The sequence below is a fragment of the Dermochelys coriacea genome, chromosome 11, assembly GCF_009764565.3.
Source record: "Dermochelys coriacea isolate rDerCor1 chromosome 11, rDerCor1.pri.v4, whole genome shotgun sequence".
In the NCBI taxonomy this organism is placed as follows: domain Eukaryota; kingdom Metazoa; phylum Chordata; order Testudines; family Dermochelyidae; genus Dermochelys; species Dermochelys coriacea.
The window spans coordinates 60,323,054-60,351,029 of NC_050078.2; the positions used below are offsets into that span (position 1 = coordinate 60,323,054).

Here is a 27,976-nt window from a genome sequence, read left to right on the forward strand (position 1 = left end):
ATAAATATATCAGAGGGATAAATACAGGAGAGGGAGAGGAGTTATTTAAGCTCAGCACCAATGTGGACACAAGAACAAATGGGTATAAACTGGCCACTAGGAAGTTTAGACTTGAAATCAGACGAAGGTTTTTAACCATCAGAGGAGTGAAGTTTTGGAATAGCCTTCCAAGGGAAGCAGTGGGGGCAAAAGATCTATCTGGCTTTAAGATTCTACTCGATAAGTTTATGGAGGAGATGGTATGATGGGATAATGGGATTTTGGTAAGTAATTGATCTTTAAATATTCAGGGTAAATAGGCCAAATCCCCTGAGATGGGATATTAGATGGATGGGATCTGAGTTACTATAGAAAATTCTTTCCCGGGTATCTGGCTGGTGAATCTTGCCCATATGCTCAGGGTTTAGCTGATTGCCATATTTGGGGTCGGGAAGGAATTTTCCTCCAGGACAGATTGGAGAGGCCCTGGAGGTTTTTCGCCTTCCTCTGTAGCATGGGGCATGGTTGACTTGAGGAAGGCTTCTCTGCTCCTTGAAGTCTTTGAACCATGATTTAAGGACTTCAATAGCTCAGACATGGGTGAGGTTTTTCATAGGAGTGGGTGGGTGAGATTCTGTGGCCTGCGCTGTGCAGGAGGTCGGACTAGATGATCAGAATGGTCCCTTCTGACCTTAGTATCTATGAATCTAAAGGACGATCCCTCACTCTCACAGACCTTGGGAGACAGCCCCCCTACCTGAAGCAAATACTCACCAGCAACTACACACCACACAACAAAAACACTAACCCAGGAACCAATCCCTGCAACAAACCCCATAGCCAACTCTGTTCATATATCTATCCAAGGGACACCACCATAGGACCTAAACACATCAGTCACACCATCAGGGGCTCATTCACCTGCACATATATCTACCAATATGATATGTGTCAGAAATGCCCCTCTACCATGTACATTGGCCAAAGCAGACAGTCTCTACGCAAAAGAATAAATGAACACAAATCAGACATCAAGAATTGTAACATTCAAAAACCAGTAGGAGAGCACTTCAATCTCCCTGGACATTCAATTACAGACTTTTTCTTCAACAAAAAAATTAAAAAACAGATTCCAATGAGAAACTGCAGAACTGGAATTAATTTGCAAATTGGACACCACCAAATTAGGCCTGAATAAAGACTGGGAGTGGCTGGGTCACTATCAACAGAGGGAAAATTACTTTTTGCATTCACCCCTTCTTGTCAACAGTTGAGAATAGGCCATTTCCACCTTGATTGAATTGGCCTCGTTAGCACTGGCCCCCCCACTTGGTAAGGCAACTCCCATCTTTTCATGTGCTGTAATATATATACTGCTTACTGTATTTTTTTCACTCCATGCTTCTGATGAAGTGGGTTTTAGCCTGCAAAAACTTATGCCCGAATAAATTTGTTAGTCTCTAAGGTGCCACAAGGACTCCTCATTGTTTTTATTTTGCACAAGATAATCTACTGAGCCAGTTCAAGTGCTGCAATAAGTAAATGAGAATATGAGTGTGAGATATGGGAGAGATTTTTTTACTACCTCAGTTGCACTGGGCGTTATTGAAAGATCTTCTAAAACGTACTTCAAAGACAAATGTTTTTTTCAGGCGACTTAATTAAAACAGGATAATAAGGATAGAGAATATGTCTCCTCAGAGCTCAGAAAATACATATAACCTCAAATGCCCGGTAAATAGTATATGAAAACCCAAGATCTCCACACTGCTATATGGCAAGGTTTCTTTAATGATACTTGGTCAGAATATCCAGATTTTACACATAAAATAACTCATCTATTCTAACACATCTACAACCGCCAAAAAAATTTATCCATAGAGTTGACTATATGTTAAGGTAGTACATTCTAATTCATAGCTCAGAAAGCAGTAATCATATCTTAAACTCAGTTATATAGGAAGGCTAAGTTGTGCTTTTCTTAATGAAAAAACATGAACTTTTTGGGAGATGGAGAGTTTAAGGAATCTCCTTGTGTGGTGTTGGCAGGGCATCTATGGGCATGTCTTCAGCTGAGAGTAGGGAACAGGCATCGATTTCCATTCTCCTTACATTACCTCTATAGGGAGCCAGGGACTCATCTTAGCGTGGGCCCATGGGAGTTACAAATTTTGCTGACAAATATCTAAATAAATTGTTCCCTTAAAAGCACAGAGGGTTTAAATCTTCCCCAATATCTTTCAGGAAGAGTGGGACTGGTAGGCTGCTATCATTACCACTAGAAAAAGATTGTGATCATTTCCTGTTCACATCAATGATGGTGTAATAAGAAAATATAATGGCTTTTATTTTACACAATTTTTGACAATTTTTCATAAATAAGTGGAAGAACATCAAAATAGAAACAAATACTACATATAACGGCTGTTACAGTGTCACTGAGTAAAAATTACAAGATTTCAGACCTGGATTTATTTTTTAAATTTGATGTTACGAATACATTGTATGATTAGAGCAGCTAATGTCCCTATTTATATATCAACAGAACATTATCATACATTAAATCATTTAGAATTCTAAAATTTTCTCCATTTATGCTGTTTTCAACAATAATTAAATTGTTCTGCTGAATGGATTTAGTTTATATACTATATATATATATATGTCTTCCATTTTTTACTCGGTTTTTGAATATGAAGACAAGTTGATTGCTCTTAACTAATCCTTTTTTAAGAGACACACCACATGTTAATATCCCATGTGTGTTGTAGTAAGAAAATTTGCTCTGACTTGCTGCCAGATTTAACATTTATATATTTAAACTCAAGGTTTTTACTACAAGGTGTGAAGGATGTTACAGTGGCTGCTTTGGTCCAGATTTTAAACTTACTAAATTATCCATTCTGTGAAATGTCTGCCAATGTGGAAGTTGGAACACTGGACTATAAAACACATACAGCCTCTTCTCTGCAACATAGCATTGTGTAAGGGGTCGATTCTGATCTCAGTTGTGTAGCAGCATGTTGCCTTGTGCCTTGAAAATCCAAAAGCAGGACAAATATAGTAAAAGATTTAAAAAAATATTAACTTTGGTGAGAGGTTGAAATAACTGGATTTGTACAGCTTCCACAAAAGATCTTTCCTTGGGAATATAAAAATCATAGCTACCAAAGAAAGGAAGTCAATGGAAATAATTTTCTTTGTGTGACAGGGTAAGGCCAGATGGCTATGGAAGAGTAGTGTGAGGCAGATATATTAGCTCCAGGCTAAACAAATCCCTGGTACCAGGATAAGTGAAATGGCAGCTGCTCCAGGTCAGTTAAGACACTGGGGCCAATTCAGAACTTTCCAGAAGGCAGGGAGAAGGCTAGGTTGATTGGGACACCTGAAGCCAATCAGGGGCTGGCTGAAACTAGTTAAAAGCCTCCCAGTTAGTGAGGTGGGTGTGCATGTCAGGAGCTGTGGGAAGAAGTTGCGTGGTTGGAGAGGCTGAGTAGTACACACGATATCAGGCACAAGGAAGGAGGCCCTGAGGTAAGGGTGAAGTGGAGCTTGAAGAAGTGAGGGCTGCTGGGAGGGAAGTAGCCCAGGGAATTGTACGTGTCATATTTCTAAAAGGTCAGCTACCATAGCTGATACTATTAGGGTCCCTGGGCTGGAGTCCGGAGTAGAGGGTGGGCCCGGGCTCACCCCCTCTCCTTTGCCCCCTGATTAATCACTGAGACTGGGAGACAACAGAGACTGTGCAAGGAAGGATAACTTCTCCTCACGTCCTTCGCTGGCTTATGATGAAAATGGCTCAGTAGATTGTGACCCTTGTCTCTAGAGAAAGAAGGGTTACGTGGAGGGTCACAGTGAGCCTCTGAGGCTAGCGAAATCCGCCAGGAAACGCGGGACCCATGGAGGCAAGGACAGAGCTTTGTCACATTTGGTAAACACTGTTGCAAATGATGCCCTAAAACAGAAGAAGAATGTAAACACAATCATGGACCACCTTTTAACAGTAAGCTCAGACAACAGAATGATTTGCTAAGGAAAGTTGCTGAATTATCATTATTAGGCTACCACTTGAGATTAAAGCTAAAGAGGGAATGAACATGTGTGCTGTAGAAATTTGACCAGTGTCCTGCATTGATTCAGTGGAATGGACTGCATGACTTGAGATTCTTTCCAACCCTAGTATTTATTATGAACTCTGGTTTTCTGCACTAACACTTGATGCACCCACATGGCTCTTGGCTACTTACATTAATCCTTTTTGGTTAGATCAACAGGCTAATTATTCAAAAGGTTAGACCTTTACACTGAAATGTGCTGACAGTTATTTTCCTGAATACTTATAAATAGTAGCTTTTTTTTGAGATTTATTTATGTATGTGTTTAGAGTTAGTTTCTCACTGTTATGAATACAATAAATTACTATTTACCCTGTTAGCTATTTTGGTTCTGTAATGCTATAAAGTGAGCTTAATTGTGCTATAGCTCCTGTGTCATCAAAAGAATTGTTGGCTAAAAGTTCCAAATACAAAATATTTACTAGCAGTGATGTTAGCAAAGTCCTATTTTGTCATTCGGATCCTAGGCTGAGTTCGTAGATCTGGGACTGAAAAAGGTGGTAATAGATATAGCTTTTTAAATTGTTAACAGGTCTGAAAACCATTTAATAATAAATCTAAAACTCTGCAGTGTTATTTGTTGTAGAATTTTTAAAATTACTGCACTTCAGGATTTGGGTACCAAGAAATCATGGGTGTTAATGGCTAATCAACTTAACATTGCATGTAAAACTCACTCATGGTACTAAATCATTACTTGCTTGTATACCAAAATTAAATTCAACAGTGAAGATAGATTCCAAGTTCACAGATGCTTCTGCCTGCTGCTGGAAGAGATGGAAATAGTGAAAATCCTAAAAAGGTCCACATGGTGTACTCACCAGCAACCACACACCACACAACAGAACCACTAACCCAGGAACCTATCCTTGCAACAAAGCCCGTTGCCAACTCTGTCCACATATCTATTCAGGGGATACCATCATAGGGCCTAATCACATCAGCCACACTATCAGAGGCTCGTTCACCTGCGCATCTACCAATGTGATATATGCCATCATGTGCCAGCAATGCCCCTCTGCCATGTACATTGGCCAAACTGGACAGTCTCTACGTAAAAGAATGAATGGACACAAATCAGACGTCAAGAATTATAACATTCAAAAACCAGTTGGAGAACACTTCAATCTCTCTGGTCACTCGATCACAGACCTAAGAGTGGCTATACTTCAACAAAAAAGCTTCAAAAACAGACTCCAACGAGAGACTGCTGAATTGGAATTAATTTGCAAACTGGATACAATTAACTTAGGCTTGAATAGAGACTGGGAATGGATGAGTCATTACACAAAGTAAAACTATTTCCCCATGGTATTTCTCCCTCCCACCCCACCCCCCACTGTTCCTCTGATATTCTTGTTAACTGCTGGAATTAGCCTACCTGCTTGTCACCATGAAAGGTTTTCCTCCTTCCCCCCCCTGCTGTTGGTGATGGCTTATCTTAAGTGATCACTCTCCTTACAGTGTGTATGATAAACCCATTGTTTCATGTTCTCTGTGTGTGTGTATATAAATCTCTCCTTTGTTTTTTCCACCAAATGCATCCGATGAAGTGAGCTGTAGCTCACGAAAGCTTATGCTCTAATAAATTTGTTAGTCTCTAAGGTGCCACAAGTACTCCTTTTCTTTTTATGGTGTACCTTGACAGTGTGTATTCTATAGTCAGATAGCACCTTCAGCAAAATGGATATCTATCCCAGAGAATACTGTAGCAAAGGACAGAGAACAAGACACAGGCCATGCATTTGCCCCAGCCCATGGTGATAATAGCCCTCAAGCTGGTGTGTGGGGTTTTTGGAATAAAGGAAAGCACAAGCTTTGGAATGTTTTTTCTGCATGAGAAATAACTCTGATTATATGGATTGTTACGAGTAAATGCAAATATGTTATCTGTATTCTAAACTATAGTCAATGAGTAGTGGTAGGTCCACATGTTTATAGCTATTTAATCAACATTCTGAAAATGCATCTTATGAACAGCAGACAGAAGAAATATTCCAGTTGCCCTTTAGCAGTAGAGTTTGGCAGTCCGTATAGCGCCTCATTCATCCTTGCTATAGGGTCCAACAGCTATAATGTCTTTATGTAGCTTGAACCGATGCAAAGTGAAATTGAAATATTTAAATGAAGAATAAAACCAAAATGAAAAAGCAACAACAAAAATATTAAAATAAATCCAGTACAGGTCAATATCATGGTCTGTCCTCAGTTATCCACCACCTGCCACCTTTACCTACCTCATGCTACCAACAGCACAGTGTGTCAGTTACTTCAAAGTCAATGGGATTTAAGGTGTGCTTAAATGCTTTCCTAATTCATGGCCTTAGAAATATGAAGGTAAGTGCTGTTATAAAAACCTAGACAGATAGAATAGTGATTTTTTTTCTTTGCTTATAATGTCCATGGATATAACATCAGACATGGCTATAATGTCAGTCTTATCACTTCCCCTTCTGATCTGCAATCTCAATTTAGCCTATGATAACAGGGAGTATGCATGTTCACAGCATTACATGAGGAGAGTCACAGTTTTCCTTACCCTGCTTTTCTATGACATTGCTTTAACACCAAATATCATGCAGTGTGCTTTCAGTGTGAGGGTGCCAGCAAGAGAGGGTTTCTTGCAATAATTGTATCATGATACAATACAGGAGTGCAAAAACTCCTGATTCCTATTTCCTGGAAGGGGAGGGTTACATTTGCTAAAATGCCACTTTTCATACAACTCTTCTTATGACAAAGCTTTATTTTCACAACTCAGTATTGTCTGTGATCATGGGATTGCAGCTGTACTTTTCAGTGGAGTTTTACACCTCCATATGATATTTTCCCAAGATGATGTTTATATATATATATATATAATAAATAAATATAAATATATAAACAGCTTGTTTTACTAAGGCTCGTTGTCTTATTTCATCCTTTCTTAAGCATCTTATGCTCTTGTGTCATTCTCTGTAAAGCAAAACAAGACATGCTGTGTAAGGTACAAAGTATTTCCACACTGAGCCCCAGGTGCCACTGCCTGGACTATGCATGTGGATTGGCTAGTGTGCTCTGTTTATTCCAGCTGGGTCCCGTATGAAATTGTGCTTGTGATGTCTTGGTTTTAGATGGAAGCATAGAAAGAAACAAGTATTACTCAAGCTAACACTAGCTACGGTATTTTTTGCAATGCTGATGAGTCTTGTGCATCAGACATGTGTATGGCCGCCCACCTAACACGGCTCTTTGCAACACAACAGGAATACTGCCTAGCGGTGGGGTGCCCTTTTGATGTGCATACTTTTTTTTTTTTTTATGCTATGTTGGCCTTAAGGTATGTTAGTTCTCTTACTGGCTTCAAAGAACCTTTAAAAACTAATCTGCAGGTGCTATTGTGTTTGGTGTACTGTTGAGATTTTAGTTTCTGTATCTCATTGTAATTTTGAATCGTTGTAGAGCACTCCAAGTGCTTCAGCACGCAGGTGTGTATTTATTTAGAGCCTGATCTTGCTTCCATTGAAATCAGTGGGTATATTTCCTTGACTTCAGTGGTGCAGGATCGGGCCCTTAAATGTCATGGGTCAGATGTAAATGGCATAGCTCCATTAATTTCAACCAGCTGAAGGTCTGGCCATACATTATTCATGGCCTTTCCTTTTGACCTTGCCTTTGCCAGGCTGATCACACTGTCTGTCACCTGGGGCTGGATCCGCTCTTTGCTCTGCTACTCCCAGGGAGCGCGCTGTGGGGCCAGACTGCCCTGACTGGGAGAGATGAAGGTGGCATCTTTTAGTTCAGGAAGCCCCATGGATTGTGTCCTGGCAGCTGGAGAGGCCAGCTCTCCCCTGTGGTAGCTCATCACTGTGATCAGCTAAGGCATCCGAACTAACAGCTGTGTGGGCTAAACTGGAGGGCAAGGGGCAAGAGAACCTCTGGAAAAGGCCCCGCCAGCCCCCTCCTGGTCTGATGGAGCCCGGATTGCTTTGCAGAGCCCATCTTGCCAGGCTGTCCCTGGTGAAGGGTTTCTTGGTGTTGGGGCTGGAGATCCTTTTGTGGAGACTGATCCATGTGGAGTTTTGGTAAGTGCTGAGGGCGTGAGACTCTGCGGGCACTTCCACTAAATCCAAATACATACAGAGATGGAGAACAGCATCGATTCCAGTTAGAGCTGCATGGTTAGTGCATTGGCGCGACTTAGCAGAGCACAGCTAAAGGGCACTGCCAGTCTGAAACCCAGTCTATTGAGAAACAAAGCTAAGAAGTTCTTAGGTGCTGCTCCTGTTCTGGTCGCTTCGCCCCTTACTCCCTCCACCCCCTGCACACCCCCGGTGTGTTTGTAGAATCACATTTTCCTATTTTAGTGAGTGTTTTTCCTCTGCCCTCTTGCTGTGCTTTTCGCCTTCCTCTGTAGCATGGGGCATGGTTGACTTGAGGGAGGCTTCTCTGCTCCTTGAAGTCTTTAAACCATTATTTAAGGACTTCAATAGCTCAGACATGGGTGAGGTTTTTCATAGGAGCGGGTGGGTGAGATTCTGTGGCCTGAGTTGTGCAGGAGGTCGGACTAGATGATCAGAATGGTCCCTTCTGACCTTAGTATCTATGAATCTATGAATCTATTATTTTATTTTCAAAGACTCTCGGAGGTACACTGAAAATGGGATTGAACTCAATATCTGTAATTTGTGTATAAAGACTGTAATGTAATTTTAGATCCTTCTGGGTAAAAGGTGTCATGTAAATATTTATATGTTTGCCATACAAGCTGTAAGAGGCTAATTAAGATGAGCTATTATCAGCAGGAGGGAAAAAAAACTTTTGTAGTGATAATCAAGATGGCCCATTTAGACAGTTCACAAAAGTTCTGAGGATACGTAACATGGGGAAATACATTCAATATGTGTAATGACCCAGCCACCCCCAGTCTCTATTCAAACCCAAGTTAATGGGTATCTAGTTTGCATATTAATTCAAGCTCAGCAGTTTCTCATTGGAGTCTGTTTTTGAAGCTTTTCTGTGGCAAAATTGCCACCCTTAAATCTTTTACTGAGTGGCCAGAGAGGTTGAAGTGTTCTCCTACCAGTTTTTGAATGTTATGATTCCTGATGTCAGATTTGTGTGCATTTATTCTTTTGCATAGACTGTCTGGTTTGGCCAATGTTAGCCACTTACAGTTTGTATGGCAACTTCCACCCTGTGTGTGTGTGTGTGTGTGTATATATATATATATGTATATATATACACAATCTTCTTACTATATGTTCCATTCTATGCATCCGATGAAGTGGGCTGTAGCCCATGAAAGCTTATGCTCTAATAAATTTGTTAGTCTCTAAGGTGCCACAAGTACTCCTGTTCTTTTTGCGGATACAGACTAACACGGCTGCTACTCTGAAAACTATAAACATTTATGTATGTGATATGATTAAGACTGTGAGTTTGTCATGGATTCAATGACTTTCCGGGACTTCTGCAGCAGCCGCTGCTGGGTAGTCTCGGGGCCATTGCGCCCTCTCCCCCAGCAGCAAGCAAGAGTTTGGGTGCGTGTGGGAGGGGGCTCAAGGTTGGTGGTTGGGGCATGGAAGGGGGGTGAGGTATCTGGGCGGCGTTTTCCTTGGGTGGCTCCCTGGAAGCAGCAACACGTCCTTCCCTCAGCTCCTAGCTCCACAGGCTGCCTCCAGCCGCAGGCACTGCCCCTGCAACTCCCATTGGCTGCAGTTTACTGCCAATGGGAGCTGCAGAGCCGGTGGTTGGGGTGGGGGCAGCACGCAGAGCTAGGAGCCAAAGGAGGGACGTCGCCACTTCCGGGGAGCTGCGAAGAGTCGGGTAGAGAGCCTGCCAGCACTGCCAAACCCCATCCCCCCAGCACCAGCAGGAGTCCCTAGCCACCTCCCCTGGCACCCCGGGCCACCGCCTCTCCCCAAGCACCTGCAGTGGACCCTGGGCCATCCCCCCCAACAAGATTTAGTTAGGGGTATATAGTACAGGTCATGGACAGATCACAGGCCATGAATTTTTGTTTACTGCCTGTCACCTGTCCAGGACTTTTACTAAAAATACCCATGACTAAAACGTAGCCTTAGATACGATACATTTAATAACCTGTTACATTACTTGATAGATATTGCTTACAAGTTGTATTTTATAAAGAGCAGATCATTCAGTTTAAAGATAGTTAACAAATAGAATAAAATTGCCTAGTCCTGTGTCTTCAGATTAAGAATAGCAATTGAATTGACAGTTCCCTGCCTTCTTACTAATTTCAGTCTCAACTCAGTACAGCATGAAAGCAAGTGTTTAACTCCATTCCTATTCAAGACAGCTCTAAGTGCATACTTAACTTGAACTTTAAGCACTTAAAATTAAGCACATGCTTAAGTGCTGTCTTGAATAGGGCTACTCTTACAAATCTGGGTCCATGATTATTTGTAGGATGAAGAAATTAAGTTATTTCATAGCCTCAGACTTTACATGCAAACAGCTATATTTCCCAGATTTAGTTAAGCAGGCCTGACTCCCGTGACCCAAATTTACTGCTTAGCTAAATGGTGCAATTCAATGGTTTCATAAGTTACACCAGTGATGAATGTAATTCATCAATGTAGCCTAGGTTTATGATTAATTTTGGTGTTTTTGTGGAATGTAAAAATGTTGTTTAATTTTAAATAAAACGCTTATTCATGTTCTAAAACTATTGTGGTATATAATTTTTCCTCCCTACATGCACATAATACACTGATTAGAGATAATTTCACAATTATTTTATTGTTACTAATAATTACATAGCAAATGCTCCACAATCAGGGATACTAAGAACCAACTCTGCCTTCACTGTAACCATAGCAATGACTGTCCTAAAAATAAAACGGCTCTCTGCCAGATCAGATGAGATCACTTTACAGATCAAGAATAGGGTTCACAAACCACAACAGCCACCTGGACCTGAGGATCTCACGTGATTATAAAATAATACAATAACATGAGAGCTTGTCTCAGTCATATGTGCTTAAAAATAGAATTAACAATGGCCAAAACTGGATTCCTTGTGAAATACAAGCAGAAATCCTATCTGTGTCTGTAGACAGAGAACTATTTCTGCTAATTAAGAAAAGCGTTAATGATTCATTTATTGCTTTGCCAACATTGATTTTACAATTTTACTTCACTCAGTACTAGGGCTAGTACTATCAAGCAATTAAAAAAATTAATCATGATTAGTCGCATGATTAAAAAAAATCGCAATTAATCACACTGTTAAACAACAATATAATACCATTTATGTTAAATATTTTTGGATGTTTACTACATTTTAAAATATATTAATTTCAATTACAACACAGAATACAAAGTGTACAGTGCTCACTTTATATTTTTATTACTAATAGTTGCATTGTAAAAAACCAAAATTGTATTTTTCAATTCACTTCATACACGTATTGTAGTGCACTCTCTTTATCATGAAAGTTGAATTTACAAATGTAGAATTATGTACAAAAAAACTGCATTCAAAAATAAAACCATGTAAAACTTCAGAGCCTACCAAGTCCACTCAGTCCTACTTCTTGGTCAGACAATCACTCAGACAACAAGGTTGGTTACAATTTGCAGGAGATACTGTTGCATTATACATTTTGCCTTATATACACGTGTTCCAGGAGAAGGGGGACAGAGTGGAAGAGCTAGGATAGTGTTTAGTTTTAGAAACTGAAAAGGAAAAATACATTAGCTCATATAATCTACAAAAATATGAAAACTGCTGAGCAATCATACAAAACAATTAAGGAAGTGATTCAAAAGAAAACTGAGGGCATGAATAAATAATACAGTATGTCAGTCCTTTATGTGTAGATGGTCTTGTGCTAGCAAAATAGATGATTTGCCAATTTAACATAGATTTTTGCAGAAAGCAATTCTCTGCACTATCCATTCATTATCTGTTAGCCTGCAGCCACATCACCTCAGGCATGACCTTAAAAGTCCTCTCCTACTAACCCAGGTTAGGTCTCCATGCACTTGGATAGACTATATCCAAGGAGGAAAAGTGGATATTGATTCAGTGAGCGGCATATTTCCTTCTGATCCAATGCCATGGCATGATGTCATAATCACTACTGTACTATTGGTGCTGTCTTTTAGATATTAAACTGAGATCCTAACCACTTCTGATTAATACATATCTCATAGCATGTTAATGCAAGATAGGATATTAGCTTGGTGTCTGGCCACATTCCAGTTTAAGTAATTACATTTTGCCTATCTAATTTCTCCCTGCAGTTTCAATAACACACTGTTCTCAACTATGTATAGTGTTCCTGTGTATTCAGCCGCTGCATTTCAGTGAGGATGAAATGATTCACACTTACAGTGTTTTGTAAAATGCTTCCACATCCCTCAGGGTGGAAGGTGTTATGTAAAAGTAAAATGTTATCAGTAGTCTATCATTCTAAACCCAGAATTTTGAGACAATAAGTCTGAGTTCTACTCCTGGCTTTCACACTGATTTGCTGTGTGCAAGTAAAGTCATTTGATACAACTTTTCTATGTCTTTGTTTCCCCATCTATAAAACAGGAGCAATACCTACTTTACAGGAGTGTTTTGAGGATTAATTACTGTTTGTACAACACTCTGAAGCTGTGAATTGCTAGATAGATGTCCAGTATTAATTATTGTAAGTGCATTCATAATAAGCCAACACCATCCACAGATCTGGAAGACTTTCACATCTTATCTCTACGCCCCAAAAGGGTTTCCTTAGCCAGCACACCAGAATATTGACTATATATTGATAAAGGTAACAAACTTTTTCAAGTTTCAGAGTAGCAGCGTGTTAGTCTGTATTCGCAAAAAGAAAAGGAGTACTTGTGGCACCTTAGAGACTAACAAATTTATTTGAGCATAAGCTTTCGTGAGCTACATCCGATGAAGTGAGTTAAGTGAGCTAAGGTGCCACAAGTACTCCTTTTCTTTTTGCAAAACTTTTTCAAGCTCCTCCCTCATTTGTGCTCATTATTCCATTGGAAAACAGTAGACTGAGTCGTGGACAATATGCTAGGTGAGATACTGAATGGCTACTGGACCTCTTATCGTGCCAGCGGTTCAGGCACATAGAGAAGTATTTTGGTTATTTGTAGTAAGAGCAATTGTAGAAATGTCTGTCTCTCACAGCACTACTGCAGCTCTATAAACTTATTACATTTTTACGCATTGTCCTTTAAGTATAACACTTGTGAAGATTTCGGGCTAGATTTTCCCCAGGACTGGGCTTACTTTGTGCCTCTGCCAGCACACGATGCACCTGAATCCTCCAGTGCAGAAGGACTCCGTGGTGCCATACAGACTTTTAGGCGGCTCCCCGTCCATGCAACTGGAGCGGGGCATTGCCAGGGTTTCCTTGCATCCCAGTTGCTGTGTAACAGCCTTTTGGAGCCCGCACATGTTGGAGCGGCTTTCACACGGTTTAAAATTACGCAGGGGGACTGGATTCAGGCACAACCAGCGACGACGGGGAGCACAAACTTGGCTTTAAAGTTGCCTGAACATTTGCAGGATTAATGGTGCTTTGTCACTTTCCAATGTTTGAAGCATGAGTCACTTCCGTCCTACAGGATGCTGCCCGATTTCCAGGCTGTAAAAGGTGGGGAGAGTTATAAATTGTTATCCCCCATGACTTGCCCTAATGGGGGATACTAATATTTATAACGCTCCCCACATTGTGAAACGAGCTGCAACAGCCGATCAGAAGTGCTGGGTACGTTGCTGCATAAGCATTAGTATAGGAAACAAAACAGCTATTTTGCGCCGGACAATTACCAGGAGGTAGAAAAGCCATGGACCCGCCTGGCTCTCTCCCAGGTCCCCACCCCGCAGGGAAGGAACAAAGGCAGGGCGGCACCCCGGGGTGACAGGATGACTCCAGGGCCGGGGAGGGGCGCTGGCGCTTTACAGCGAGGCCTGGAGACGAGCGGGAGGGACGACAGTCGGCTCTCGCCTGTGGGCTGGGCACCTTCCCGACAGACCCGCCCAGCTCCGCTCGGGGGACGAACCCAGCCGCGCCTCCTCCCTGGGCCGGGCCGGGCTCCACCACAGGAAGCTGCTGCGGCCCGCGCCTGGCCCCGCCGCCGGGGCTGCGGACCAGCCAGTTTCACTTTCGCCTTCTCGTCTTCTCCGCTGCTGCAGCCCCCGGGGCCGCCCGCTGCGCGTTCAGGTGCGTGGCCTCCAGCCTGCCCCGCTCCCCGGGGCACCCGCCGGCCGCCCGCCCGCGGGATCCGCGCCCTGACCTGGCAGCGGCGCCGGGGCTGGGGGCCGCTCCCCGCTCTCTCTGTCTGGGCCCTGCGCGGTGCGTGGCCTGGCTGGGCTCGGTCGCTGCCTGCCCGAGAGCGGAGCAAAGGGCTGGGGAGGCAGGAGAGCGGCCGGGGCGGAGCTGCCCCAGGTCCGTCTAGGGAGGGAGGGAGATTTCGGACTTTGGCACTCCGGCTGCCACGGCTGCAAAGGCCAGTCCCGCGGGCTGAGGAGGCCCGGGGTGGTGGTTTGGGGCAGGGGGGGATTCACAAGGCGCTGTGAATAAGATCCAGGCATTTGGATGCGAGTAATTCACGTTAATGCCCTGGTTTGATGTCAGCGGTCATTTAAAAGCCCATTTAAAACGGGTGCAGGAGGCTGGGTGAAGTCTCTTAGACTTTAAAAGCAGCTTATTTCGGTTTAGTTTAAAATCGATCAGGAGCAACTGAAACTGAGGTAAGAGTGCCCAAGCTAGGGTCTGCGTGGCCGCAGTTGAACTAAACTAGAGCAAATTGTAAGCGGCTCTAAGGCCTAAGTGCTTCTGATTCATAAAGAACAATGCAAAAGGTTATCAAATCCTTATGGACTTTTTTCCCCCCTAAGTCTCTAACCTTAGATCCTCTTCCAGGTGCAAGAAAAGATAAAAACTTCTTTAACACAACTTGGAAAAGCAACAGACATAATGGGATAGAGACGGGTGAGTGAGGCCCCACACGGAGGTTTTGCAATAGTGGTCGCTAGCTCTGCTTCTGCTGCTTACACAATGACAGCAGAGAGGTTGCACAATGTCCTTGCAGCAAGTGGCTGGTTTGGCCAAGAAACCCAGCAAACACCCTGGTTATATTCCTGTAGAATCATATAGCAGACCTTATGTTGTAGAACTAAGACTTTTTCCAAATAAGAGCTACACCGATAATGAATTATGGATCCCATTTTTGCTGGTTTGGCGATGGCCACTGTGATTAGGAAACAACCCTCTGTACATTATGTTCAAGGAACACTGTTGAATCTGACAAGCACAACATTTATTCTACTTTAAAATACCACACTGTTTGTCTTACCTTGAAAAACCTTTCAGTTCCCCAATCTAAGGTCCCAGTGGTGACCTTATGGTAATAAACACCGAGAACACATGCTGCACATATGTCGTGCAGACTCTGCTGCCATTGCATGCAGAAAAAACAGAGTTCAATGGGTATAGCTGTAATAACGCAGAAGGATTAGAGACGTAGTTAAAATGCTTGGGGTCAGATGGTACATTACAGTTGCTATTGTCACTAGTGAATGACAGGACCCATTTTAGCCAAGGTAGATGCAACCAGAAATACAGGTCTTTGTGTGTGATTCGCTGGCATATCACTGTTACTTGGGTTCAGAAGTTGTTGTGGTAGTTTTATAAACTACCTTAGGTTCTGATTTTGCACTTAGCTCTGCATGGACTCGGGTCTGGAGTGTGTGGAGTAACGTGGAGGATCAGGGATTAATTAATTCTGTGGCGAGAGTGAAACAGCTTCATAAAAGCAAATGTACTGGATTTTCATTGCTGTTTGATTTGAGTGTGCTCTTCCTGTTTGTTCAAGGAACAGGAATGTTATGGCCTGACAAGAAATATACTTTTTAATCTTTTAATTTTCCCTAGAGAGTCTAGGTTAGAGTGTAACCCATGTGGACAAAAGTCAGGCCAGAATTTTGGCAGAAAATGTGTCCTTACCTTAGCATGGTGGTTTCTCACAAAGCACATGGGGCCAAACTTTGAATCTCCCTGTTTGTGTTGTAGCCCGAAAGGCAGAGACTTGTATTTAACTGATGATCCTATCATCCCCTTTGGGCCATGCTTCTTCCCCATCTTTGAGGAGAGAGAAGGGCAGCTGTGCCCTTGTGAGTCACTAGAACCTAGTCCCCTTTACCCCAGAGACCATATGACTCCCTCACAGCGGAGTCACACTGTGCTCTAAGGTCTGTGGTTTTTGACTGTGACTGTGAACTATAATAGCTTTACAGCAAGCTGCCTGCCTCAGTCATACACCCTCACTGACACTGGGGCTTTCCCCGTTGCCTTTCACAGGTTGAATACATGGAGAGAGAAGAAGTGAGCTACCTAAGGAGGTAGGAAATGACCCTTTGTTTCCACTCTGTTGTGTGTAACAAGGCCACCCATCATGCTTTCCCCGGCCTCTATATTACTGACAGCTGCAGGAGGGAGAGCTCCCTGTAAAATTTTGTGTCTGGGATGCACAGGGGTGAGGATGAGGGTTGGGGAAGCCCTCCCTGTTTCTTCCATAATCATGTCACCATGTTTGGTGGAGGTTCTGAGGTACAGCTGTATCAGATGTTGTTGAGTAAGATTTATCCCTTCCAGAGTGACTCCAGATTTCCTAGTAAGTACAATGAAGTAGATGTGGGGTTGCATGTGCTTTACAAGCTTTTTACATTGAGCTGCGGTATGCAGATGATCTTAGGAGTGGGAGCAGCAGGTCATGCCTATTGTAACCATCTCCTAGCTTTGGCAAACACTTGATGATGTAGTCATATTATATAACGCTTTTTTTCCATTCCACTGCTATATCAGGAGGATGTTAAACAAAAGCTACTAAAGATAGACACTTTAAAATCAGCAGGTCCAGATAACTTGCATGCAAGAATTTTAAAAGAGTTGGCTGTGGAGCTTGCTGGACCATTAATGCTGATTTTCAATAAGTGTTGGAACTCCAGGGAAATTTCAGAAGACTGGAGGAAAGCTAATGTTTTGCCAATATTTAAAGGGTGACTGGACAGATCTGCGTAATTATAGGCCTGTCAGTCTGACATAATCCCGTGCAGGACGATGGAGCAGTTGATAGGGGACTCAATTAATAAAGAATTAAAGGAGAGTAATATAATTAATGCCAATCAGCATGGGTTTATGGAATATAGATCCCGTCAAAGTAACTTGGTTTCTTTTTTTATGAGATTACAAGTTTGATTAATAACAGTAATAGTGTTGATGTAATATACTTGGACTTCTTTAAAGCGTAGTCATATCGCATGACATCTTGATTAAAAAACTAGAAAGATATAAAATTAACATGGCACACATTATGTGAAGCAGTTGCAAAAAAAGTCCGTCATATCAAGGGAGGTTGTAGATCTCTATATTTGGCAATGGTGAAACTGCGGCTGGAATACTGGATCCAGTTCTGTGCCCATAATTCAAGAAAGGTGTTGAAAAATTGGAGACGGTTCAGAGAAGAGGCACAAGAATATAAAAGTTATACAGGATGTCAGACTAGATCAGGGGTCGGCAACCTATGGCACGCGTGCCAAAGACGGCACGCGAGCTGATTTTTAATGGCATGCTGCTGCCTGCCGAGTCCCAGCCACTGGCCCCGCTCAGCCTGCTGCCGAACCCAGGCTGGGACCCCGGCAGGCAGCAGCGTGCCATTAAAAATCCTGCCTGCCCCGGCCCGCTCTTCTCCGCCTGCCCCCCCCCCACCGGGGCAGGGTGAAGAAGCTCCCCCCTCCCCTGCCTCTTCCCCCAGCGTGCTGCGTTCCTGCCCCTCCTCTCCCTCCCTGACACCGATCAGCTGATGGCCCTTGCAAGGGAGGGGGAGCCACAGAGAGCTCGCTGCTTGGGGAGGAGGCGGAGAAGAGGTGGAGACGGGGCCTTGGGGAAGAGGAGTGGAATCAGGGCATATCCCCTCCAGCCCCCTGCTGTGAGCCGCCTGGGGCTGGGAGCACCCCCATGACCCCAGCCCACACCCCCAGCCCTCTGCCCTGTCCCTTACACCTCCCCACACACACCCCTGCCCTGAGCCCTGCACCCTCCTCACACACACCCAGCCCTCTTCCCTGATCCCTGCACCCCCCGCACACCCCATCCTCCTGCCCTGACCCCTGCACTCCCCCATGACCCCGTCCTGACTCCAGTATCCCATGCCCTGACTCCTGCATTCCCCTCACGTACCCCCAACCCCCTGCCCTGACTCCTGCACACCACACACATACCCAGCCCCCTAACACCCCATGTCCAGCCTAGGTGAACAGAACCCCAGGTTGTCAGCGGGTTGTGCATGCCAGCGGCGTAAGATCAGCATTTTAATTTAATTTTAAATAAAGCTTCTTGAACATTTTGAAAACCTTGTTTACTGTACATACAACAATAGGTTAGTTATATAAGATATAGACTTATAGAGAGAGAGACCTTCTAAAAAATGTTAAAATGTATTACTGGCACGCGAAACCTTAAATTAAAGTGAATAAATGAAGACTCGCCACAACCTTCTGAAAGGTTGCCAACCCCTGGACTAGACCATCACAATGATCCCTTCTGGCCTTGGAATCTATGGGTACAGCTATACTCTGATTTAAAAAAAACCTGTGGCACCAAGTCTCAGAGCTCAGGTCAGTTGACTTGGCCTCAGGCTGCAGGGCTAAAAATTGCAATGGAGACGCTGGGGTTGAAGCCCTGGCTCTGAGACCAAGCTGACCTGGGTTCTGAGACTTGGTGCTGCAGGTTTATAATTGCAGTATAAATGTACTGTGTGAACCTATGAATCACAAATCACCGTCAGACTGTGTGCTAGTTGATAGTTTCAGCAGGGGGCCATGAGGGGATTAAATGAGCCTAGAGACCTAACTTCCCTTACATACCTACATTGGGCCCTTTTGATCAGGGACAAAGCATCAGGTACTAAAAAAAACAGTCACAGACATCTCTGTCATCAGCCAGTCAAATTGGCCCTGATCCTGCAATGAGTTCTATGTGACAGGAATCCACCTGCATGAAGCTCTCAAGAGAGTGAGGGGCATAGTTTGAATAGGAAATAGAGTTGCAGTATCTGATCTGAAATAGAGTTCATGGCGTTGGACACCAAAGACCCTATACACAGTGAGAGGCTCAGACAGTACAGGGAGATGACATAGCCATATAAGCAGGTCTGACGTATTATTTTAAATAATCCTGGGAAGACTGGGGAAGTTTCTGATGACTGGAAGAAAGCTAATGTCGTACCAGAATTTAAACAAGGTGAACAGGATGACCTGGGTAACAAGAGGCCTGTCAGACTGACATCAATCCTGGGCAAGATAATGGAGCAGCTGATATGGGACTCGATCAGTACAGAATAAAAGGAGGGTAATGTAATTAATGCCAATCAACCTGGGTTTATGGGAAATAGATACTGTCAAACTAATTTTTTTATGAGATTATAAATTTGGTTGATAAAGGTAATAGGATTGATGTAATAGACTTCTGTAAGGCATTTGATTTGATACTACACACCATTTTGATTGAAAAACTAGAACTATATAAAATTAACATGGCACATATTAAATGGATTAACTCGGGTAGGCAAACTACAGCCCGCGGGCCGGATACAGCCCACCTACCATTTTAATCCGGTCCTCAAGCTCCCGCTGGGGAGCAGGGTCTGTGGCTTGCCTTGCTCTGGCGCTCCAGCCGGGGAGCAGCGTTTTGGGCTGCTCCATGCAGCTCCTGGAAGCAGCGTTGGGGGCCACTCCACACGCGTCCTGGAAGCAGCAGTATGTCTCTTCTCCGGCTCCTACGCGTAGAGGCAGTCAGGGGACTGCGCACTGCCCCCACCCCAAGCACCACCCCCGCAGCTCACATTGGCCAGGAACTGCAGCCAATGGGAGCTGCAGGGGTGGCGCCTGCGGACGGGGCAGTGTGCAGAGCTGCCTGGCTGCGCCTCCTCATAGGAGCCGGAGAAGGGACATGCCGTTGTTTCCAGTAGACGCTTGAGGTAAGCTCCGCCCTGAGCCTGTACCCCTGAGTCTCTCCACGTGCCCCAGCCCTGATCCCCCTCCTGCCCTCTGAACCCCTTGATCCCAGCCCGGAGCACCCTTCTGCACCCCAAACCTCTCATCCCTAACACCACCCCAGAGCCCTCACCCCACTCCCCCACCCCATCCCGCACCCTGAACTCCTAATTTCTGGCCCCACCCCAGAGCCCGTACCCACGACCGGAGCCCTCACCTCTTCCCGCACCCCATTTCCAGTTTTGTGAGCATTCATGGCCCGCTATACAATTTTTATTCCGAGATGTGGCCCTCAGGCCAAAAAGTTTGCCCACCCCTGGATTAACTGATAGGTCTCAAAATGTAATTGTAAATGGTAAATCACCATTGAGCTGGTACATTCCTAGTGGAGTCCTGCAGGAATCAGTTCTGTGGCCTGTGCTTTTTAACATTTTTATCAATGATAAAAAAAACCTAGAAAACATAAAATATTCACTGATAACATTTGCAGATGATACAAAAATCGGGGGCATGGTAAATAAGGAAGAAGACAGGTCACTGAAAAAGCGATCGGGATTGTTTGGTAATCTGGTTCCTCTTTTGTGATATCATCATCTCAGCTGTAGATATTGGGTTTCATATATAAATTAAATCAGCTTGAAGTACTAATCTGCAGTTTTGCATGATGAGCACATGACAGACATTCTAGTAAATGTGGGAGTTCGTGATGTAGAAATAGCATAAAGAGCCATCTAAAGCAAATCTCAGTGCAAGTATATGAATAATCCTTTTGCATGTTTGAAATCTGAGCTCTGTTGGGAAGTACCTTTTTAGTAAGCTTCAAAAATATGCGTAGGCTATGATCTTTCAAAAGAGCCTAAGGGAACTAAACTCCCAGATCCCCTTGAAATTAAACAGGAGTTGGATGCCAGATTCCCTTTAGGCTCTTTTGAAAATCCCACTTTTAGCTATTAAGAATGGTGTCTTTCAGAGGCAGGTACCATTGGTGCCAGCATCCCCTTGGCTGCTCTGTGTCAAAAAAACAAACAAACAAAAAACACTGTGTTTCCTCCTTCCTCTATGGAATTCCCACAAATTTTTTGGTTTTGGTTTGAAAAATAAAAACCCGTTATAAACCTTTTTCCCCGATAGAAAACTGTGCAAATCACTTTCTGGTGTATTGGGTGGGGGGATTCCTCAGCCCTCATCGAGACCTGAAGATGCCCCATCTCCCATGCCAACCCCTAAAAAACATAAGGTGTGGGTGGATGTTTGTTTATGAGTAGGTATGTCTGGGGGGGGTGGTGTGTATTAAAAATTAGAGCTGGTCAAAAATGCAAATTTTTGCCCCCAAATCCTGGTTTTTGTCAAAAAAATTGGATATTCAAATTTGTTCAACCAGTTATAATAAAAAAAAAAAATTATCCCACACATTTGAAAGGGTTCTGTTTAGAGAAAGTGGAAGCTTCCACTGAAATACAAGCATTTATAGACTTGTGTGTTGATTACTGGCCTAGGAGATCATCTATTTTCTACCTGTGCCACTGTGGTAGAGGCAGCCCTAGGGTTGATTTTCTCACCCAATTGTCAGCAGACAGAAATGAAACAGCTTGTGTTTCAGAGTAGCAGCCATGTTAGTCTGTATTCGCAAAAAGAAAAGGAATACTTGTGGCACCTTAGAGACTAACAAAGTTATTTGAGCATAAGCTTTCGTGAGCTACAGCTCACTTCATCCGATGCATCATTTCTCTAGTTTCCTAAATGGTGGACATGATGAGGAAAAGTGTAGTATTGTGGTCTCTCCATTGTAGCTTTCAAAATGCGGAAACCTATTAAAGCATTCCAGAGGCTTTGCAGTCAAGTGTTAGGGTTTTCTGGTGTTCCACCATAGTGGAAATACTGTGGCTGTATATTTTTCCCTACATGTTTACTCCTAGTGCAGTGTACATATACAATGCTCTTATGAATACATGAAGTACTGAGTGCTGATTTTCAGAGTAGTGGTTCCCAAGCTTTTTACTAAGGTAACCAACCATTTGCATTCTGTCTTTTTTGGGGACTTGCCATTACTGCTGCCCCCCTTTTCAGTCCTCCAGTCCCTTGCTCCCCGCTTCTCAGCCATCTGCTCCCCTCTTCCCTCCCTTCTCAGCCCAAGTTCTCTGCTCAGCTCCATCCAGCCCACTTGCTCTTACTCTCCCAGCCTTGGGCTCTCTCTCCCCGGAGCTGGGCCATAATGGCTACCAGGCTCGCTGGCTCCGGCTGCTTCCTCCGTGTAGCTGCCCAGATCCTGCTCCCCACACCTCTGCCTGCCGCCCAGGGGAAGCGGGATCCAGGCAGCGGCAGCGCTGAGGAAGTGGCCAGAGCTAGCGAGAGGACAGTTAGCACACTGTCCCTGCCCTGCATGTGCCCGGAAGGTGCTTCCTCTGTGCTGCCACCAGGATCTGGTTCCCCAGGCCACTGTCTGCTGCCCAGGGGAAATGAGAGGGGTGGGGAAGGCGCCTCTGGAGCACGTGCGGGGGAAGGAGAGGTTGCTGACTACCTGTTTGCTGGCTCTGGCTGCTGCCCGAATCCCACTCCCCACCCTGCTGCCCAGGAAAAGTCAGAGATGGGGGAGAGGGGATCTCCGGGGAACGCAGAATCCACCAGGGCCAGGGGTGGGCAAACTTTTTGGCCCGAGGGCCATATCGGGGAAAAGAAATTGTATGGTGGGCCATGAATGCTCACAAAATTGGAAATGGGGAGTGGGTGCGGTCTCTGGGGTGGGGCCAGAAATTAGGAATTCAGGGTGCGGGCTGAGGTGGGGGAGTGGAGAGCGGGGGCAGGAGGCGGGCTCTGGGGTGGTGCTGGGGATGAGTTTGGGGTGTAGGAGGTTGCTTCAGGCTGGGATCAAGAGGTTCAGAGGGAAGGAGGGGGATCAGGGCTGGGGTTGGGGTGCAGGAAGGAGTGCAAGCTCTGGCTGGGGGTGCGTGCCCTGGGGTGGGGCTGGGGTTGAGGGGTTTGGGATGCAGGAGGGTGCTCTGGGCTGAGATCGAGGGGTTTGGAGGGTGGGAGGAGGATCAGGGCTGGGGCAGGGGCGCTGGGAGGGGAATCAGGGCTGGGGCAGGGGCGCGAGGAGAGGCTCAGGGGTGCAGGCTTAGGGCAGTGCTTACCTCAAGCAGCTCCTGGAAGCAACGGCATGTCCCTTCTCCAGCTCCTATGCGGAGGCATGGCCAGGCAGCTTTGCACACTGTCTTGTCTGCAGGCGCCACCCCTGCAGCTCCCATTGGCTGCAGTTCCCAGCCAGTGGGTGTTGCGGAGGCAGCTATTGGGGTGGGGGCAGCGTGCAGAGCGGAGCCTCCCGACTTCCCCTACGCATAGGAGCCGGAGGGTAGACATGTCGCTGCTTCCAGGAGCCATGTGAAGAGGCTCTGGACTCTGCTCCCTGGAGCGCCGGAGCCGCTACTTCCGGGAGCTGTGTGGAGCAGCCCCAAACCCTGTTCCCCGGCTGGAGTGCCAAAGTGCCAGGGTGGGGCAAGCCCCAGACCCCGCTCCCCAGCAGGAGCTTGAGGGCCAGATTAAAATGTCTGGTGGACCGATGCAGCCTGCAGGCCGCAGTTTGCCCACTCCTGACCTAGACCCTTCCTGTGACCCACCGGTAGATAAGGACCCACTGTTCGGGAAACACTGTTTTAGAGAGTCTGAGCACTTAGCGCTCTCATTGATTTCAGTTGCAGTTGAGTGCTGAAATCTAAGGCTTTGTTGGGGATTGGGAACTTGATTATAAATAATTTAGATCTCATCTACACTGCAAAATGGAGTTGTGTTTCAGCTTTGTTGTAACTGGATCTCCCAACAGGTGTTTGGCCTTGTCTGTGCTAGTTTTTCTTCTCCAATTTCCTATTGCTGCTTCCACAGGTTGGCTCTATAGTGCAGACAAGATGCCAGCAACCAATGCCATTGTAATCCTTATTTAGTCTAGACCTGTGCTCAGTAGGGTTGGTGCCACACCAGCAGCTGTTTCTGTTGTTGCTACCACCCCTGCTAGGGACATTGGAAGTCTGAGGTTATAAAAAGTCTAATGGAGACAGTCTTTGGCTCTACAGAAAATATGGGTCATTGTGTACAGTGGAACATATAGCTGAATGAGACTTTGCACTGGGAACTTGATTAGTTCTTTGTAGTGGATTGGCTTGTGGGTTTAATAGGCCTTTATTTTTATTCCTGTGTGAGATGTGAGGCATAGGTGTTTACATGAAAGAGATGTATTGTTTTTAACAAGGGTCTGCAAGTGAAGAAAAGTGCTCCCGGCTGAGTTTCTCTGATCTATTTTAAACTGGCTGGAAGCAGTATATATTATCTGTTCGCCATTTGTGGAGCCATGACTTCCAAAGTCTGTGGCAAAGGACTGAAAAGCACAGCAGCAGCTTTTAACAGGATTAGGTAGAATTCTCAAAAGCAGTTAAGTGACTTAGGCACCTAAGTCCTACTGACTTTCACTTCAGAGAAAAGTACATTTGAAAATAGCTATCTACCTAGCTACGTACATAGTAATGGAGTACCTCACAAACACTGATGCATTTATTCTCACCCTGTTCTTGTGGGGTAGGAAAGGCCTATTACCTCATTTAATAGATGGGGAACTGAGACAGTGAGTGATAAAGATACTTGGCCAAGAACTGTGTGGCAGGAACAGGAAGGAGAAACCCTGGTCTCCAGAAACTCAGTCCAGTTCCTTAACCAAAATGCTATTCTTACACTCTGAATATTCAAGACATCTTTGAAAATGGAGAGGCATTAACAGGTTAAAGAAAAGTAAATGCATGCTATTAAAAATGCAGCACAAGGACCAACTGCACCTTCAAAGATTTATTATAAGTTTGTGTTGGACTTCTTTTTAAGTAAAAGAAAAACCTATTTAAAAACTCATTTACAGTGGACCCTCCCTAATTGGAATCAGCAACTAAGAGAACCCACCATGGATTACTGGATTTCATGAACTGACCAGTAAGTGAGCCTAGTGTTTATGCTGATAAGCAAGGATCATAAAATATATTTTGCGCCTCTATTTTGACAAATGTGCTTTACGTTTAATGTATTTACACTATTGCATGTTATGCTAGTTAGTTTGTGCTGTGAATACTAGATAATGTTCTGTAGTACACTTTTTAAAAGTACCTCTTAGTAACCAGTACTAAGTACTGTCTTAGTAACAAGAAACTTTACTACAGCTCTTGGCTGTTAAACTTCTGCAGGAAAGTGCACTGAGACTTTTTTCTTTGTTTCTTTTGTAAGAATGATTGGGTTTAGATTTTTTAATTTTATGGCTCTGAACTTTTCATGTTCTAAAACAACTTGAACACTCACTGTTCTCATTTGTGGGCAGTTGTTTTTTGTTTCACTTCCTATGGAATTTACAGATTTGCGTAATTAATAGTGCTTTACTTTAAATGGATCTTCCATTCTCTGCTGATACTGATCTATCATGTACTTTTTTTTTATTCAAAATGAACATCTTGGGGAACCCCTTCACGAATACTGGACCTTTGTAAGTAGGATCAGCATTTTGACCGGAACTTGAATGCCTCAAAGATTGAAGTGCAGCAGGAACTTGGATTACTTGAAAGGTTGCTCAGTAAATCATCAATTCAAGCAGGGCCTGTAATTTTTTTTTTTTTCAACAAAACTTCTCTATTTAAAAACATCTGATTAAGATCAACAACGAACTACGTGTTCTGTTGCAAATGGACTTCATGACATGTTGGCTTCCTGCTTAAAACACAAAAAGAGGGCAGATAAACTTAAAGGGACAACAGCTTGTGATGACAAAGTGCCAAGTGCCAGCTGCCCTCATTCACCAGATCGAGCAGGAATTGGACGAAGATGAAAAGGAGATGATGTTTTTCCTGTGCCGGGATCTGGTTCCTGATTTATCTAATACAGACATCAGGGATCTCCTGGGGGTGCTGAATGAGAAGGGAAAGCTGCCATTGGGCTTGTCTGAGCTGTTATACAGAGTGAGGAGGTTTGATTTGCTGAGGAGGGCCCTGCAGACAGAGAGAACAGCAGTGGAGACAGATCTGGCCAGGTATCCTAGAATGGTCTCTGATTACAGGTAATTTGTCTGTTTCACTTTTCAAGAGTAACTTTTTGCTGTTGTTGGTTTAATATAAATTATGGGTAAAAGAATAGCAGGAAAGAGGATCACACAGTGGTATAATAAAGACGCTCTCCAAAGTTTGATCCCTACATCCAGCCTACCAGTTTCTTAGAAGTAGTGGTGTTAAAAGTGTGTGGCTTCATATTTAACAGAGGGGAACTATATACATTAAACACTAGGTACCTATATGATTTATATAGGTAGAAGGAAGAGCAGTGGGGATGAATAGATAGACAAGACCCTCTACAGCATCACCATATTTAGTGACCCCCATTCATCATTGTCAATTCATTCAAAACCAGGCCACATAAACCTACAGTGCAGGATTGTCTCCAGCAGCATATCTCCCAGTGCTTTGTCCTGTCTGTCTAGTTTTTAAATGTTCTTAGTGAAGGGCCTTCCTCCACTTTCCTGGGAGACTCTTCCACAGATGAACACTTGTCTCTGTCAGGAAGTTTTTCCTGCTACTCACCCGGTGTGACTTTAGCTTTTGTGGGTGTGGTGGGCTCATTGTTGAAGAGGAAATGGTGAAAACCCAGCTGGTTTGTTTATTAAAACAGTGCTTTTGCTAAAGGGGAGTTCTCCTTACATATCATGTACCCCCATTTTGGCTATGGTACATGCTAAGAGGAACCTCATTGTCCCCAGCAGTGACTATCACATAGTCGTTCTGAATGGAGGTGCCCAGACTTTTGCCCACATTTTCATTTTGGAATACTTTTTCCTGGTTTAATTCTTACTATATCCCTTGCAGCAACTGAGATGCTGCATTAAGTAAAGCTCAACCTGCATCAATTACAGTATGTTAAAGGGTGCCAGAGTGCAAATCTTACTGCACTCCCCATCTTCCTAAGGAGGCAGAGACTAGCATTTCCACGATGCTTCACACCTCAGCCATACTGAGGAATGAGACTCTTAAAGTCGTTCAGGAACCCTTGAGTGCCATTGAGTAACATGTACTTAGTCTGGGAGCAAAATCTCATTCCATGGGCAAGTTAGTGATAGGTAATGGTAGTGTCATCTGATTTGTAAAAAATGTACAGAATCATAATTTCAGCAGTGTCAACCTTTGTGGCGTGGCAGAGGTGACTCGTTGCTCGACCCAGCTTTCATTTCCTCCCATTGGTGGAAATTTTGATGACAGTGTCACTGGAATTGGGTCAAGTTGGGCATCATTTGAAAGCCCTTTCTCTCACTAACACAATGGTACTAAATATGACATCCCTAGAACAATTATGTAGATAGATATTCAAGAAACTGTTTAAAAAGCAACACTTTTTTTAATGATACTTTATCACAAGGATGCGTTACTTAAATAAAAAATATATTGCTCTTTGGTAATCTTAGGGAAGTTAGCCTTGACATGAAGGACTGAAAATATTTATTCATCCAAGTCATCATCAGTGTTGCCTCTGTCTAAGGCAGTGGCTCTCAATCTTTCCAGACTACTATACCCCTTTCAAGAGTCAGATTTGTCTCGTGTACCCCCATGTTTCACCTCACTTAAAAACTACTTGCTTACAAAAATACAAAAGTATCACAGCACACTATTACTGAAAAATTGCTTACTTTCTCATTTTTACCCTATAATTTATAAAATAAATCAGTTGGAATATAAATATTGTACTTACATTTCAGTGTAGTATATAGAGCAGTATAAACAAGTCATTGTCTATATGAAATTTTAGTTTGTACTGACTTCACTAGGTTTTTTTATGTAGTGTGTTGTAAAACTAGACAAATAACTAG

The 27,976-nt window shown here is 43.9% G+C and overlaps 1 protein-coding gene and 1 long non-coding RNA gene across 7 annotated transcripts in view; one reads left to right on the forward strand and one right to left on the reverse strand.

Annotated features, from left to right (window-relative positions):
- Positions 1-1,459: 1,459 nt before the first annotated feature.
- On the reverse strand, positions 1,460-6,158 carry LOC122458178. Its single transcript, XR_006278082.1, has 3 exons — positions 5,735-6,158; positions 3,906-4,910; positions 1,460-3,177 (listed from the first exon to the last, which is right to left on the reverse strand). It is a non-coding gene; the product is annotated as an uncharacterized LOC122458178 (long non-coding RNA).
- A 7,986-nt stretch (positions 6,159-14,144) lies between these two features.
- The window catches only part of CFLAR (CASP8 and FADD like apoptosis regulator), a 36,876-nt gene continuing 23,044 nt past the window's right edge, over positions 14,145-27,976 (forward strand). The window contains exons 1-5 of one of the 6 annotated variants that reach the window (XM_038421625.2): positions 14,147-14,281; positions 14,984-15,052; positions 16,421-16,461; positions 25,004-25,074; positions 25,624-26,182. In XM_038421625.2, coding sequence (XP_038277553.1) covers positions 25,890-26,182 — 293 coding nt within the window. In that variant the 5' untranslated portion in view covers positions 14,147-14,281; positions 14,984-15,052; positions 16,421-16,461; positions 25,004-25,074; positions 25,624-25,889. Of the gene's footprint in view, positions 14,282-14,983; positions 15,053-16,420; positions 16,462-25,003; positions 25,075-25,623; positions 26,183-27,976 lie in introns of those variants that run through there. The other 5 variants (XM_038421629.2, XM_038421628.2, XM_038421631.2 and 2 more) reach the window with 5 other exon arrangements.